The sequence below is a fragment of the Pogona vitticeps genome, chromosome 2, assembly GCF_051106095.1.
Source record: "Pogona vitticeps strain Pit_001003342236 chromosome 2, PviZW2.1, whole genome shotgun sequence".
In the NCBI taxonomy this organism is placed as follows: domain Eukaryota; kingdom Metazoa; phylum Chordata; class Lepidosauria; order Squamata; family Agamidae; genus Pogona; species Pogona vitticeps.
This window is the reverse complement of record NC_135784.1, coordinates 284,962,547-284,979,486: the sequence shown is the minus strand read 5'-3', so window position 1 is coordinate 284,979,486 and position 16,940 is coordinate 284,962,547. Positions and strand designations below refer to the sequence as shown.

Genomic DNA, 16,940 nt, shown 5'->3' with positions numbered 1-16,940 from the left:
TAGGTTATAGCATATATTTGATGAACGGACATTGGAGGGAGGCCAGAGAGATTGGTTTGTTAGGATCCTCTCTGGTTGCCAATGATTAATTGTCAACCCCTTGAAATCCTATACTTTATGAAAGACAGGAAGATGGATCCTTGATATTTGCTAAGCTGGCTGACCTAGAACAATGAATTCTAAACTGTTGCACTCAAAAACCACTGCTCTATTTGAGATGCTTGGATGACATTTTAATTATCTGGATCCACAGAAAATAAATCCTGGAGAAATTTCATCAGGACTTAAAGTTATTTAAGTAACATCATCCTTAGCCAAGATCAGTCTGCACAACAGATGCACTTTCTGGACACAACTGTGAAGCTACAACACCAATATCTTAGCACCATGCTGTATTGAACTCCTACTGGCTAATATACATGCTTGTCTCCAGCTTCCATCCTGAGCACACCACAAAATGTATCATTTACATCCAAGCCCTCAGATACAATCATATCTGCTTGGACCCACAAGATAGAGACTCCAGACTCAGAGATCTACAAAAGGCATTTCTCTGACTACAATACCCATCCAATATGGTCAAAGAACAAATTAGCCACACAAGACAAATAGCCAGAAACAACCTACTACGAGAGAGAGCCAGAAGAGAAAACAGTCAAACACCACTAGTTGTCACTTTCTGTCTACAATTGAGACCAGTCATGCGTGTCATAAGCAGTCTTCAGTTCATTCTTGACAAAAATGCTTCACTCTTCCAAGCTCTAGGTGACAGGCCTATACGTGCTTACAGACAACCCCACAAACAACTATCAACACACAATGGACTACACACCACTGATGCAGAGATGGGCTAGCTCTATCCCCACATCTACTCTGGCAACATGATAAGAGGCCCCAATAATGTCACACACAACAGCAGTAGCATGTTTCCTTGTTCCTCTCCTAATGTGATCTATGCCATCCTTTGCCAACAATGTCCTTCTGCACTCCACGTAGGACAAACAGGACAATTTCTGTACAAAAGAATTAATGGACATAAATCCAACATCTGGAATGGCAACACACAAAGCTCGGTTTTGGATAATTTCAGTCAACCTGTATATTCTTTGAATGACTTGAAAGTTGCCATACTCAGGAGGAAAAACGTAACAAATCAAGATTTGAAAAAGAAGCAGCTGAAAGAAGGTATGCTGGCACCCACTTAAAAGGACTGAATATCAATCTAAGGTTTTTAAGTCATTACCAAGTATGAAAGGATACACTGATTCGCATAATTAGCCATTTGTTTCAAATATGTTATTGTTACCTTATAGACTGATAATTAGCTGGTTGGGTAGCTCAGTGATTTAGGAATCTAGCTGCAGATCCAGAGGTTGGGAATTAAATTCCACACCATGTATCCCAGCAGAAGCACCTTGTGTGGTCTCAGGCAACTGCACAGTCCCAAGGTGCGCACATAAGAAGGGAATGGTAAATCACTTCTGGTCTCTCTACCAAGAAAAACATGAAAAAGGATCAACATAAGGCAGAACTGACTTAACGGCACAGGATGATGATGATGATGATGATGATGATGATGATGATGATGACGACGACGACGACGATGACAACAACAACAACAACAACAACAACAACAACAACACTGATAATTGGCATTACTCATAGCCTGATAGCCTTTACTAATGAACCGTTGTCACTTTCTTGATTATCTATATCCCAACCTGGCCATGGGACCATGTATAAATATGACAGTCATATTGTCTCGTGTGTGTGTGTGTGTGTGTGTGTGTGTGTGTGTGTGTGTGTGTGTGTGTGTGCGCGCGCGCTCTGCTACTGTACGTTTTTAAAAGGCCCTTTTTTGAATGGAAATATTTATTATAGGTATTTGGCTTACAGGGATGGGGGTGTAGATTAGAACCTGTAAAATTTTATTCTCTTCCTCTTGCATCTAGTGCTGAGAAGTTCAACAAAAGATAAATAATTTTAAGTTATACAATGCCAGTATCAGTATTTTTGGGTGGAGAAAAGATAATGACTTCCATTCCCACCTTCTTTGAAAATTACAGATGGCCTCTGCACAAGACAGCAGGTATGGGCAGAAAGACACATCAGACCAGAACTTTGATTACATGTTCAAACTGCTTATCATTGGCAACAGCAGCGTTGGGAAGACTTCATTTTTGTTCCGTTATGCCGACGATTCTTTTACGTCAGCTTTCGTAAGCACCGTTGGAATTGATTTCAAAGTGAAAACTGTTTTCAAAAATGAAAAAAGAATCAAATTACAGATTTGGGTAAGTACATTACTTTTTTCACCTTTGTTTAGATGTTTATGTGATGATTGCTAAGGACACACCACTTTCTTGCACACAGCTTGCCTCACTCACTCGAGTTCTCATTTGATATAATTCTGAGCACACGTGCTCTCTGGTTGTGAAACAGTTTGCTGTGGTACTTGTCTTCTGAAACACTTACGTTTTGATCATCTTTCTTGTGTCTAAATTCTATACTAGACTGTAGTTTTCTAGAAAGTTGAAGGTAACTAACTTCTACAGCTAAGTGTAACAGCACACAGATATTAGGGTTGTGGAAATACTGTACAAAATTACTTGTTCTCAATGAGACACATCTGGCTATTATCATAATGTTCCAATCCATACTGAAGCTTGGGGAAAGTTACTTTTTTGGACTCCCACTCCCCAAATACCTGAGTTATTGTGGCCGTGTTGGCAGGGGATTCTTGGAGTTAACAGTCCAGGAAGTAACTTTCTTGAATTCTGCTCAAAGTCAAGTCCCAAACGCAAGTGACTTAGAAGGGCAAAACAAATAGCTTGATGTGTGTCTAAAAGTACAAAGCACCCACCCGAATAGAGAGGGCAGATAACAGGAAATTTAGTTTATGGCCTCTTCACATCAGCACCTACAGAATAAAATACAATGCCTCTGGGTGTATATAGCATTGTACATTTTGCCCAACCCTTTTTGCATTTTTACAGAGATTTTAAACAAAATCCCAAGTCCCCTATTCCTCTCTCTTCTTATTCAGTGTGATTAGAAACTCAGCAACTTCTTCCATTCTTGATTAGCTTCTGTTTAGCACCATTAAGTCTGAACTCTAAACAGTAGTCAGTTTTAATTATGACTCATTGAAAGAGGCCAACCTCACCCAACGTGAAAAAGTTGCTTTTTTGCATTATAGTTCCCATAGTTTCCCACCTAGCAAGTCATAAATGACAAATGGCTTGAGACTGACTTGCTTCAATGATTAACTGCAGGTTGATCAGGTTCAAGCATTACAACAAGTTTCTGATCTTCTTGCAGCTTGTGCAGGAGGAGCAAAAGATGACCAGATGCACAGAGCCCAAGACTTGCTCTGGCTTGTTCCTATCATGAGATCCTGCAGCTTATCACTGCATCTCAATGAGTTTGTGTATTGTTCTTTGACCCCAGGAGATCATCTATGCATCTTGTGACTTTTTAATTTCCTTCTTTTAAAAATAATATTTGCCATGTCAACATCTGAGCCTGTCTTGATAATATACTTTATAATGTTTTCACTCAGAGGCAAGCAATACTCTTAGAAATTGTAAAGATACATGCTAGTTTTCATTGATGACTCCTTATTACCACCATATAATAAAGTAGCAAATCATTTTTCTTTCATACAAAATTCACATATCTCTTATTTCTAGAATGTGTGCGGTGGATCAAGTCTCTTGTATTAGTAGTCACAAATGGATGCAGGAAATTGTACTTTATTCTAGTATGACACTCTCTCCACTCTCTCCCCCTCCCCCAGCTGACATGGAAATAAGTACGTGATCAAAGAAGTATACAAAAACATTATGTGAGAGGGAGAGCGAATGCAAGACTGTTGACCCTGCTCCCTCCTGCATGTCATCTGCAGCCCCATATGAAGGTGCAGATCTGCAGCAGGGACCCTATTCATATGTTCACTAAAGGTTAATCTGGATGTCTGAGAAGAGGTTGATGCTAGCCTTGCAACCCTCATTGTTGAGGTACAAGTATAGAAAGCAACAATGCAAAGTGGAAAGTCTTCTCTGTTTCGATTGCTGCTTTCCTATGCATTGTCATGCTTCTTTACAATTATTCTACACATCCTATACTAGATGCTCCTTTGTTTGGATACCCTGAAACATCAAGAGTTCCTAACCACAAAAAGAGGCATTCATAGAAAGAGTAGAGATTTGGTGACTCCAAAGTGAGCATTAAATCTGCTGCAGCGGTTCCCAACCTTGGGTCCCCAGGTGTTCTTGGACTACATCTCCCAGAAATCCTGGCCAGCACAGCTAATGGTGAAAGTTTCTGTGAGTTTTAGTCCAAGAACATTTGTGGAGCCAAGGCTGAAAACCACTGTTCTAGATTGAATTTACAGGAACTATCCAAAGTGCTGAATCATATCTCCACAAAAGGGATAGGATTTAGCAGCCTCCACTGCCTAGAGAAGACTCGTCTCCTTGGAATGTCACTCTGCACGTGTAGAAGACAAAAGTTTGTGGGGATAAGGGTAACATTCTCTCTCTTGTCCTTCACAGATTAATCCCCCTTTTAAAAGAATGCCAAAATAGATCTTAGGCTACTCATGTTATTTAGAATGCTGTATGAACAGGGCTCTAAACCATTCAGGGAGGCTCTTCAGTCTCAGAGGAGGGATGGCCTTGATTACATGGGATTTAGAAGGAGAACCTGCAGTCTCAGGATATGAGATAATAAATCCTTTATTTCATTTTAAAATAGCCCAGTGTGTTTCAGCCTGAATTTCAGAGGCATTGATTTTTGGTCTGTGTCAAATCTTTTTTCTTTATTTGGTCTGTACACAGCTCCACTCTGAGACTGCAGTTTCTTCTTCTGAATTGCATTTGTTGTATGTACCAGTTCCTTTTGTTCCTTAATTACATGGGAGGAATCTTGACCAGTTATCCTCTGCACCTGCAAAAGTGAAGCTTTAGAGATCTAGCCCCCGGTATTTAAAGGTCCCCAATAGTGTAATGCAGTTGATTCTTATAAAATGATCTCTTTCTGGCCAGAGATTCCTGCAAAGAGGCAAAAAAGTGAAGAATCCTGGATCCAGGTCTGTGCCAGGGCATGTAAAAGAATTATTGGCTGCATGTGTTGTGTAGAGGTTAGAGACCTGGATTATTAGTCATGAGGTTCACTAGATAACCTTGGACCCACCAAATTCCGTCTGAATTCCCTCACAGGGTTGTTCTGGGGATAAAACTGGGAAGAGAAAAGCCCTGTACTTAAGGTTATTGAATGAACTTGACCTCTAAATTAATTGAAAAGTTTAACAAATAAATAAATAATAAAAAGGAAAGTGGGCAGAAACTGTTCAAAGCACAGCCTTCTCCAACTTGATGCCTCCCCAGATGTGTTGAAATATAACTCTCATTATCTCCAGCCAATACAGCCACTAGCCATACTGCCAGAGGATGATAGCGGTTGCAGTCAAATACATCTGGAGGACACCAAGTTGGACAAGGAAGACATTGCAAATTTATCTTTGGACCAGTGGATTCCAAATCCACTTCTCTGCATGCAAGGACTACATTATCTCTCAGGATGAGGTTTGATGAAAACTTCCAAATTGGTCCTCTCAAAAGTCTTGACACTGAAAATGAATTGCTATTTTGGCTGTGACATTCTGTGGTCCATTTATTGAGATTTAGTGGTTTTGCATTCAGCAGTTTGGCTGCACTTAAAGCAGCTACAGTAAAATGGTAAGACAGCTATGCCCCTGAGGCGACTAATGAAATAAGATATGAATCTTTTGAAAGCTGTTCTGATTAACTGATTTCCTATAAATGGAATGGTCTCCCCTTATATCAAACCTGCATTGGCAGCCATGTTATTATAAGTGTGTAGGAACTGAAGCAGAAGGATCCTGCTATGTTCAATGGAGTTTATGGGAGGCACCATTTCCAATGAGTGGTTCTCCCATGTCTTCCTATTATTTCTTCCTTCTTTTTCTCTACTGCAGAAAATCCATTAAGGAAGAAAATTGGTATCACTGCACAATGCCTTTTGAGTGCAGTAAGAGGATATTGATGGGAGTGGGGATGTACATCTTTTCTTCATTTTGTTTGAAATGAAGCATGGTCTGTGTGCTTTTTATGCATGTTCCTTTAAAAAATGCAGAGGTATTTTTTGTACAAAACTAAATTTTGCAGAAAAAATGGGTTTCCTTTTGGAAAACCAAGACTTTAAATTTATGCAGGAAACCTTGCAAGATACAAGCATTTCAGTGTAAAATACAACTTTGTCATGTTGTTGCTGCCAGAAAAAAAGGGCTGGCCTTTTTGCACTTGACTAGGAGTGAAAAATCTCATGGTGATGGCCCTTTTTTTCAGCTGATTTCATATGCTGAAGCAACCCTTTTCATCAAGGGCAAAAAGATCTGGAAGTACTTGTTAACATCCTTTGTGGGAAGCATCGATCTATATTTATTTCAAATAATGTATCTGTTTTTTCAGTGCTTATAGTAGATGCCATAATGTTCCCAGTTTCCACACAACACTGGAGCATGCTCTTCAATTGAACCTATTTGAAACAATCTGAGTTTTTGTATGGAAAGCATTTTCTTTTATTTAACTGACTTTTTGAAATAGTGATGAATGTAACATTTAAGAGACATGTATATGCCATTCATGTGTATCACATGCATAGCATTTTAGGTATGCAGGGCTGTGTTTTCTGCTCATAAGAATATGTGCTGACATTAAGATCTATAGAATCTACAGAATAGTACCCATGAATCCCCCTCTATTCAGCACTGGTTAAGCCTTATCTAGAGTACTGTGCTCAGTCCTGGACACTGCACTTTAAGAAGCATGTCAGCAAACTAGAGCAGGTTCAGAGGAAGCCAACAAGGATGATCAGGGGACTAGAAACCAAGCCCTAAGAAAGAAGACTGAGCATGTATGCAGTGGTCCTTCCTTAGTTCCTTCCCTTCCCATTTGCTGCTGAAGGAACTATCAACAGAAGACCGTAAAGAGCCTTGCCAGGCAGAGGCCAGATCAAGGATCACCATGGCAGTGGAGGAACTAACCCCATCTCAATTCAAACACTTATGACAACTGACCAGAGACATCCATGAAGGAAGTCTGGTAGTTTGTAATGCTTAAGTGTTGGTTAGCTTGTATGCATGTACCATGCCCTGTGAGAAGAGACTGAATGAGCTGGGCATGTTTAGCCTTGAGAAAAGAAGACCAAGGGAACATATGACAACACTTTTCAAATACTTGAAAGGTAGTCATACAGGATCTGTTCTTGATTATCCCAGAGTGCAGGATATGCAACAATGAGCTCAAGATACAGGAAACCAAATTTAGGTTGAATATCAGGGAAAACTTCCTAACCTTTTGAGCAGTATAACAATGGAACCAATTACCTCAGGAGTTGGTGAGCGCTTCAGTGCTGCAGGCATTCTATAGAAAATTGAACAACCATCTTTCAAATCTTTGATTTGGATTCCTTCATTGAGCAGGAAGTTCAACTCAGGAGCCTTATAGGCCCCTTCCAACTTAATTATTCTATAATTCTATGATTGTATGATTCTATGGTTGGCTAAATTAGAAAACAAACAAAACAGATCAATCAACATTTTTCACCAACCTGCCCTGGGCCACCACTTCTGAAGAAAATATGGACACACCCTTTCCACACACAGAGTTTTTTGTACTCATGGGAATGCCCATAGAAATTTGCCTCACAATATGTTTCTTACAATGCTCAGCATTTCCTTGTTCTGCCTCCTCTCTTATACTTAAATAGATTATAAATCCTCAGAGAGAAAAATGTTCTGAATTTTAAATTAAGGAGAGCACATGTCATTATATACCTGTAGAAGGGGGGAAAAGTCTTACAACTACATCTTAAAAGAGCCATTAGTGATTTACATTTTTCTCTTGAAATATCTGTGATGTTACATCAAGCAAGGGCAATGTGGAATAAAGAGAAAAAGGTAAAGAAGCAAAATCATTCTCTAAATATAATTAACATCTGTGTTACAAACATGAGGGCTGAGATGTGAAAATCTACAGTCCTGTGCAGAGTTAAAAGGTTAGTTAAATTCCATGACATATTATTGTAAAACCAATGCGATTCTGTACACTGCATTTTAAAGCAGCCACACTATACGTGGAAAAAGCCAGGAAAACTTGTCCTTTCATAAGTATCTGTTCACTTTCTCACTGCAGTACAAAACATGTTACACTCATTTTGTTTCTTGATTTACATGCATTCTCTAATGCCAATAGAAAATTCATCAACAGCTCAGAAGGTAATTATTGAAACGATCAAAGGCTCTGGGATGGACTACCTTTGATCATTTCAGTGAGTCATTTTGGGATGTGTGAACTCAGGAATTGAGTTGACATGTAGCTCCCAGTTTTGGGGTATTAATTTAAAGGTATGGTGCACTTTTTTGTTCTGCTATGCCTGCTTCTTTGAAATTCTTCCCTATTATCTGTAGAGAATCTCAGTTATGGTAATTGATTCTAAATGAGCATCCCTATTAAAGCCAATGAGGGCATTTAACAAATCAGCAGGACTACTGACCAGCATTATAATAGAACGATTTGAAATATGACTGAGAAAAACGCATCAAGAAAAATGCATTTTATAAAACATGAAGGAGTTGGGTAGCGGAGAAAGACTAGTTACCATGAGTGCCCCCCTCTACAGTACTTGAAAGAGGACAGCCCTGTGACATTTCCCTTACTCCCTGCTTTGCCTTGATAAGTAACTCTGCACATTGTGGAAGAGAAGGAAGGAAGATTGTATTTTAATTGTTCTGAATTTTTATTGTATTTTAAATGTTGTAAGCCACCCAGAGACCTTTGGGTAGTGTGGACGGCATATTAAATAAATAAATAAATAAATAAATAAATAAATAAATAAATAAATAAATAAATAAATAAAAACTCCTGTAGGCTTTGCTATGAAGACTAATAGAAAGAGGCTGGTGACTGTGAGTTCATGGGATAGTAAATTTCTCCTGAACTTTACAGAATCTGTCTGAGGCTCTGAGCTTTATTCCCCAAACAGGTTCAGTGCCACAGATAGCTTCTGCAAAGTTCAGATTAAAACTAAAACAGGTCCACTCCCTGTGCAAAACCGAAGTCAGCAGCCTCCAAGTGAAGGATGACCAGTATGGTGATCCCCAGGTGAATGTCTTGCCTCTTATTTTCTGAACTCCCCACCTGATCACATTTCTAATCACCTCTCACTGAATCTACCCTCCCTGCCATTTTGAAACTGGCTTTTAACAAAGGATCTTGGTGTTACATACAGCACTGATGTTACCTGTCTGTCATGGGTTTGGAGGGAAAGTTCCATCCTATGGGGAGTGGAAGGCGGGACATCAGGAGGAGGGGCTGTACTGTATATATATGTGGAGCGTGTGTGGAGAAGGAGAAGCTGGAGAGAAGCTGGAGGAAAAGAGCTGAGAGAAGAAGCTTGAGTGGGAGTCTGTGTGTCAGACAGGGTACTACTGTGTGTCAGTCAGTACCAACCTGATAGGTTCAGGTGTCTGTATGGTTAGCCAGAACTGATAGGTTCAGGGTCTGTGCTTCAAGTTAAGTGTTCTGTGTGAACCAAACTGTGTGTATGTATGATTGAGACTAAGCCACGTTACTGTATCTTATTCACCTGATTATTTTATTTTCCCTGTGTGTCATTTAAATAAACCTTGTTCTTTTATTTGTTGAAAATCCATCCCTGGTCTGTGTGACTTCTTATAGGGAATGGTTGGTGGCAGCTTAGTGAAACTGTGGCATATCCCAGTAGGTCTGGGTTTGTCACATTGATTGGTGTCCAGCGTGTGGGATACGACTGGTCCAGTTGTCCAGTGGTACAGCAAAGCCTTGGCAAGTGTGCCCAGAGCAAGGGGGGTCTAGTTAGGGACAATCTGAGAGCGCGTAGGTAATCTTCTAGGTGTGCCTCACGGGGAGGTGCGCTAGTAGAAGAACGTGTAACCTCAGATTGGGGACTAGATTAGGGAGCTCTGAGGCAGCCTGTTTTGGCGGGAAAAAAGCTGAGGCAAAACTGTAAAGTAGAAGTGATCTAGCTTGTCTGCTGAGAGGCCTAGCAGAGGGGGGTGGACTCTGGCTGGCTACAGTTGCAAGTTAGTGCTGAAGAACAGCAGCAAACTAGAGAAGGCTGGTTCTGAGGCAAAAGAAAAAAAAAGTGGTCGCTTTATTTTGAGGCTTGACTTTTGAAAGCAGCCTGTGCTGGGGGGGGGGGATTATGCCCTTGACTCGAAGCCAAATGGCAGAAATGGGTGAAGTGAAAGACCCCCAGGTAGACCAAGGTTCTGAGGATGAATTTGGCTCAGTGCAGGGTGACAGCACGGGAGAACAGAACCCAGAACTCAGAAAAATGCTCATAGCCCAACAGCATGAACTGAGGATGAGGCAATTTGAAATGGAGGAAAGGGAAAGAGAGAAACAAAGACAATTTGAATTGGAATTGCAGAGAGAGAAAATGGCGTTTGAGTTAAGAAAATTGGAACTGATGAATCAGAACAATAATAACAATAGGGATTCTGAGGGAGGCCAATTGTCTAAAGCTGACCTGAAGAAATTCCCTGTGTACCACAAGGGAGATTGTCCTGAGGTGTTCTTTTCCCTAGTGGAAAGAGCGTTTGTGGACTTCTCAGTAAGGGAAACTGAGAAGATGACCATTATGCGATCTTTAATCAGTGGCAGCCTGGCAGAAGTCTATGCAGAGATGCCACAGGAACTGATGAAAGATTTTGCAGAGTTTAAAAAACTGGTGTTTGCCAGACATGGGATAAATGCGGAACAGCTGAGGCAAAGATTCAGGTCATTCACCAAGAAACCAGAGCAGACTTTTACCCAAGTGGGGGCCCAATTGGTGAGGCTGCTAGAGAAATGGCTATCTCAGGAGGGGACAGAGACCTTTCAGCAGCTCAAAGACTTGATAGCGCTGGAACAGTTCTATTCAGTCCTGCATGGGGAACTGAAATTCCAGGTGAGGGAAAGGAAACCTAGATCTGTGGCCGAAGCGGCAGAGATCGCAGATTTTATTTCCCAAATAAGAAAGCCCTTGGGTGAGGGGAAATCTGTAGGTAAACCTAAAGAAACCTACAGCAAGTACTCTCAGGGACCAGGGAAAAACCAGCAAGGGGGAGGGGCCCATGGTGAAGGGAAGCCCTCAGACATGAAACCAAGACCTCAGATTTTGGAGGGAAAACCAAAACAAGATGAGAAAGACTCAAAATATAGCAGAAAGTGTTATTTCTGTCAGGGAAAGGGCCATCTAATCTCAGAGTGTGAGAAATTAAAGCAGCTAAAAGGAATTGTGCCTCAGGATTCGAGTGGAACCAAGCCAAAAGCTGTGTTCTGTGTCCAGAAAGAGCAAAGCTCCTTGTCACTGAGGGAGCCGGTTGCCATGGCTACTCAATCTGGAACAGTTACATCTGCTGATCAGGCTGAGGAAAATGGTCCTCTTGTGGAGGTCAGGCGCTGCTTGCTCGTGAGAACAGATTCTCAGTTGTTTGAAACAGCAGGGGTGGACGTAGGAATACTTGACCATCAGTATCGGGGGCTGAGGGACACTTGTTCCCAGGTGACCCTGTGCCATCCAGATATTATTCCTAGGGAGTATGTAATCCCAAATGAGAGCATGAAGGTGGCAGGGATTGAGGGGCAGGTGATCTCACTGCCAGTAGCGGAGGTACCTGTGAACTTTCAAGGCTGGAGGGGAGTTTGGCGGCTAGCAATTTCATCGACTCTGCCAGCAGCCGTGCTCGTGGGAAATGACCTGGCTGAACATGTGAAACGGGTGCTAGTGATTACACGTTCACAAGCCACCACGGGGACAGTTCAGGGGGGTACTGATGAGCCAGAGACGGAAGCAGAGGGGAGTTCAGAAGCTGTGGTGGAAACCTTAACCACAGACAGCCGATTTGGCCAAGAGCAAAAGGCAGACGCCACTCTCCAAAAGTGTTTTGAACAGGTGACTGACGCCCAGCTAACACCTGAAACCCCAGTGAGATTTCTAGAGAAAAAGGGGATTTTGTATAGAGAGACCCTGAGGAATATCTCAAAAGGGGGAGATGGGATCAGAAGTCAGCTAGTGGTACCTGAAAAGTATCGCCCCATGATCTTACAAAGGGGGCACTCTGACATGTTTGCTGCGCACTTAGGGGTGAACAAAACACAACAGAGAATCACACAGAATTTTTACTGGCCTGACATAGGGAAGCAGATCAGGGAGTTCTGTAAACAATGTGATGTGTGTCAAAGGCAGGGGAATAGCCGCGACAGGACCAAAGCAAAGTTGTGCCCTTTGCCTGTGATTGACACTCCGTTCAAATGCATAGGGGTGGATATTGTGGGACCTTTGCCCAAGGCCACAAAGAGGGGGAACAGGTTCATTCTCACCATTGTGGACCATGCCACGAGGTACCCTGAAGCCATACCCTTAACTAACATTGAAACTAACACAGTGGCAGATGCCTTGGTGGGGTATATGTCCAGGATGGGATTTGCCTCAGAAATAATCACAGATTTGGGCGCATCGTTCACATCGAAGCTCATGAAACGGTTATGGCAAATCTGTGGAATTAAGCACAAGGAAACCACGGCCTATCACCCTGAAAGTAATGGGTTAACTGAGAAGTTCAATGGGACTCTAATGCGCATGATTAGGGCTTACTTGGCAGAGAATCCAAACAATTGGGACCAGAAGCTGCAATCCCTTTTGTTTGCTTATCGATCAGTGCCACAAGCCAGTACCGGGTTCAGTCCGTTTGAACTTTTGTTTGGGAGAAGGGTGAAAGGGCCCCTTGATTTGATCAAACAAAATTGGGAGCAGATCACCCAGGATGACCCACAAGACGTTGTGACATACATAGATACCTTGATGAATGACCTAAAGAGAAACCTAGAGCTGGCAGCAGAAAACCTGCAAGCTCAGAAGGTCAGACAGAAAACATGGTATGACCACAAAGCTAGAGAGAGGCACTTTGACCCAGGGGAGGAAGTGCTTTGGCTGAGGCCCTGCAGAGAGAACAAACTGCAGCTCAAATGGGCAGGACCATATAGGGTCATTTCCAAGATGTCAGACCTGAACTACCTTATAGAGCAGGAGGAGAACCAAGCAAGGAGGGTGGTTCATGTGAATGCCCTAAAACCCTACTACAGAGGGGAACAGAGGGTTTTATTTGCGATAAAAGCAGCTGAGAGTGAGGAAGCTGAATTACCCTTCTGGGAGGGTAGAGGGGAAGTAAAATACAACCCAGAGGAGGTAAAGATCAGTCCTGCACTCACCCAAGACCAGCAGCAAGAACTAAAAATGCTGCTCATTAAATATCAACAGGTGTTTTCCAACAAGCCGGGGATAGTGAAGGGAGTGATGCATCGGATCCACACAGGGGATGCACCCCCGCAGGCAGTATCCCCATACCGAGTGACGGGACCCTATAGGGACAAGGTGCGGAAGGAGCTGGACGAGATGCTTAGGGAGAACATAATCGTCCCCTCTTCTAGTCCTTGGTCCTCTCCGATAGTCCTAGTGGATAAGCCTGATGGGAGCATTAGGTTCTGTGTAGATTACAGGAAATTAAACCGCGTAACCACTCCTGATGCCTACCCAATGCCCAGGCTAGACAACCTGATTGAAACCATAGGGGGTTGTCGGTTCATCTCATCATTGGACCTGGTGAAGGGATATTGGCAATTAAGAATTGATCCCAGGGATCAAGAAAAGACCGCCTTTTGCAGCCCTTTTGGTCTCTATGAGTTTCGAGTCCTGAGCTTTGGTCTCAGAAATGCACCAGCCACATTCCAAAGGCTGATGGACCAGACCTTGGCAGGGCTCAGTGACTTTACTGTGGCCTACATTGACGACATAGGGATCTTCAGTAATACCTGGGAAGATCACCTGAAACACCTGGAGTTAGTGCTGCAGAGGTTAAGTGCAGCAGGGCTAACAGTAAAGGCGAGCAAGTGTCAGCTGGGTAGCCCAGAAATAAAATACTTGGGTCACATGGTAGGGGGAGGAGTGATAAAACCCCTAGAGGCCAAAATAGAAGCCGTTCGTGATTGGCCCAGACCCAACACCAAGAAAAAAGTCAAATCATTTCTTGGGTTGGTGGGCTACTACAGAAAGTTCATCCCGAGGTTTAGCGAGATTGCAGCTCCGCTGACCGATCTGACGAGGAAGAAGGCTGATGACCGCATCCCGTGGACCAGCGACTGTGAGGAGGCGTTCCGGAGGTTGAAGGAGGCGCTCATCAACTATCCAGTGCTGTGTGCTCCAGACTTCGACCGGGAGTTCATCATCTACACCGATGCGTCTAACAGCGGGGTAGGAGCAGTTCTTTGCCAGGAGGATGAGAATGGTGACCAGCATCCAGTGTCCTACCTGAGTAGGAAACTCCAGAAAGGTGAGAGACATTTGGCAACCATGGAAAAGGAGTGCCTGGCCATAGTATACGCGATCCAGAAGGCCAAGCCTTACATCTGGGGAAGACATTTTATTCTGTGCACTGACCATTCACCACTGCAATGGTTAAAGACAATGAAAACCCACAATAGTAAACTTATGAGGTGGGCTTTAAACCTGCAAGACTATGACTTTGAAGTGAAGGTGGACAGAGGGTCAGTGAACTGTGTTGCTGACGCCTTGTCAAGAAGACCTGAAGAATGAAGACGGCGAAAGAAACATGGACTATGTATATATTTTGATGACAAAAAGTCAAATGTGTCTGTTTATTAAACATGTTGGTTTGTATGAATAAAGGTAACTGGATGTATTGTTAATGGTAAATGTTTAAATGCCTAATAGAGTGTAAGTATAAGTAAGTATGGTATTGTATGTTATTATATGACTGTTTTTGTTTGTTTTGGGTCCAGGTTGTTTTTTTGGTGAAAAGCACCTTAGCTTTCCCCCTACAAAACAACTTATAAAGAGGGGAGGTGTTACATACAGCACTGATGTTACCTGTCTGTCATGGGTTTGGAGGGAAAGTTCCATCCTATGGGGAGTGGAAGGCGGGACATCAGGAGGAGGGGCTGTACTGTATATAAATGTGAAGCCTGTGTGGTGAAGAGGAGACGCTGGGATGTGAAGAAGCAGCAGCTGGGAAGAAGAAGCTGGTGTGGGAGTCTGTGTGTCAGACAGGGTACTACTGTGTGTCAGTACCAACCTGATAGGTTCAGGTGTCTGTTGGTTAGCCAGAACTGATAGGTTCAGGGTCTGTGCTTCAAGTTAAGTGTTCTGTGTGAACCAAACTGTGTGTATGTATGATTGAGACTAAGCCACGTTACTGTATCTTATTCACCTGATTATTTTATTTTCCCTGTGTGTCATTTAAATAAACCTTGTTCTTTTATTTGTTGAAAATCCATCCCTGGTCTGTGTGACTTCTTATAGGGAATGGTTGGTGGCAGCTTAGTGAAACTGTGGCATATCCCAGTAGGTCTGGGTTTGTCACACTTGGAAGCACATCTGGCCATGATTTTGGGAACCTTATGGTTTTTCTGCACTGTGTACAGCCTCTGTGGTGCCCAGCCTGATGAAGACTTGTATGGGGCTGAAAGCTAGCTAATATTTGTGAATCTTTTAATGGTCTAAAAAGGTATCACTCAGCCTGACTTTTAGATCATAAAAATAACTTTCCCTACCTTTATCCATGTCCTCAAGGAGAATCCAAACATTTCACACTAGAGTGTTAAGCCTTGTCATTAAACTCATGCTTGCAGTTACTTTCCTCACCCTGAGTTCGGTCTTTTGTAAATGTAATGGATCTTCATTGAAGACCAAATTTCCCAATATGATTTGCATTACAATAGAGATAGCTGACAATAGTTATATTTATGCTATGACACCCCCTCCCTCAACTACAGTGAGGCTTGCTGCCAAATTCAGAGAGACCTGGGAAGCCCGAGGTGAGTGGCAGAATTAATAATTTCTTGTGTTAAACAAAGGGTCCTGGCAACACCACAACACTGCAATATGGCATTGAAAAATTAAGGGTGGGGTAGTCTGGGAGAGGGTTTCAGCTCTTTGCTCCCATGCCCTTTCCCCATTGTGCTCCCCCATTCCTATCAGGTTGCTATAGCATCTGAAGGGCATGGAAAAGCTGGGGTGAGGGGAGTATTTTTCCCCCCTCACTTTTCCTCCCTGGAAAGATAATAACTCAGCATGGAAAGTAAAGAGTTAAACACCCTCTGAAAGAACACCTGGCCCTCAGAGCTGTTCTGCTGCCTTGCTAATGAGCAAAACAAAAACTGCAGGAGATATTCATAACTGATCTCCCACATTTGGTTTAGTCCCAGGTTAATTATATTTCAGCCTTTCTCATTTTAAAAGGGTAATTGTTGGAGGACAAGATGCCCTTTAAACTCTTTGGGTTTTGAAAATACGTTTTCCTTGTGTGGAAAGGCATGGGTTGGTCAGGGATTTGGCTTTCTTTTAATGTTTAGTTTTTAGTTTTTCTACAAGCCAGGGCGGGAGAACAGACTTTTTTCCTGGGAACATTGCATTGATATCACAAAGCATTGTATCTCCTTAGAAACTACCTGCTTGAGATACCCTGTAGCAATTACTGGGGAAAATCAAATGAGAAATGAACTGACCATAGTTTCCAGTTCTCCCTATTTTTTTTCTCGTAAGGAGAACAAGAAGCTGATAGATGTTTCATAACTACAGCTTAGAGAACTGGGTATATGGTTAATTTCCCTCGATAGCAGATTTTCTTCTCCGGCTTCCTCCCTGTCCAATTTGTGTAGTACCTGCTGTTGTTTTTCTCTCCTAATTATGCAAGCCACCGTTCAGTTGCCATTTTTACAAGCCTCTGTGAAGCATCAAAACAACCGAACACAAATTTGCTGTCTACGTTAAATGACTTCAAAAAACAACAACACTGTTTTGAGTCATTTGTTCAT

At 42.4% G+C, this 16,940-nt stretch overlaps 1 protein-coding gene across 2 annotated transcripts in view; it reads left to right on the top strand.

Annotated features, from left to right (window-relative positions):
• Positions 1-16,940, top strand: part of RAB3C (RAB3C, member RAS oncogene family) — a 152,465-nt gene that overhangs the window by 12,372 nt on the left and 123,153 nt on the right. For both annotated transcript variants that reach the window (XM_020811109.3, XM_020811108.3), the window contains exon 2: positions 2,067-2,294. In XM_020811109.3, coding sequence (XP_020666768.1) covers positions 2,067-2,294 — 228 coding nt within the window. The remainder of the gene's footprint in view (positions 1-2,066; positions 2,295-16,940) is intronic.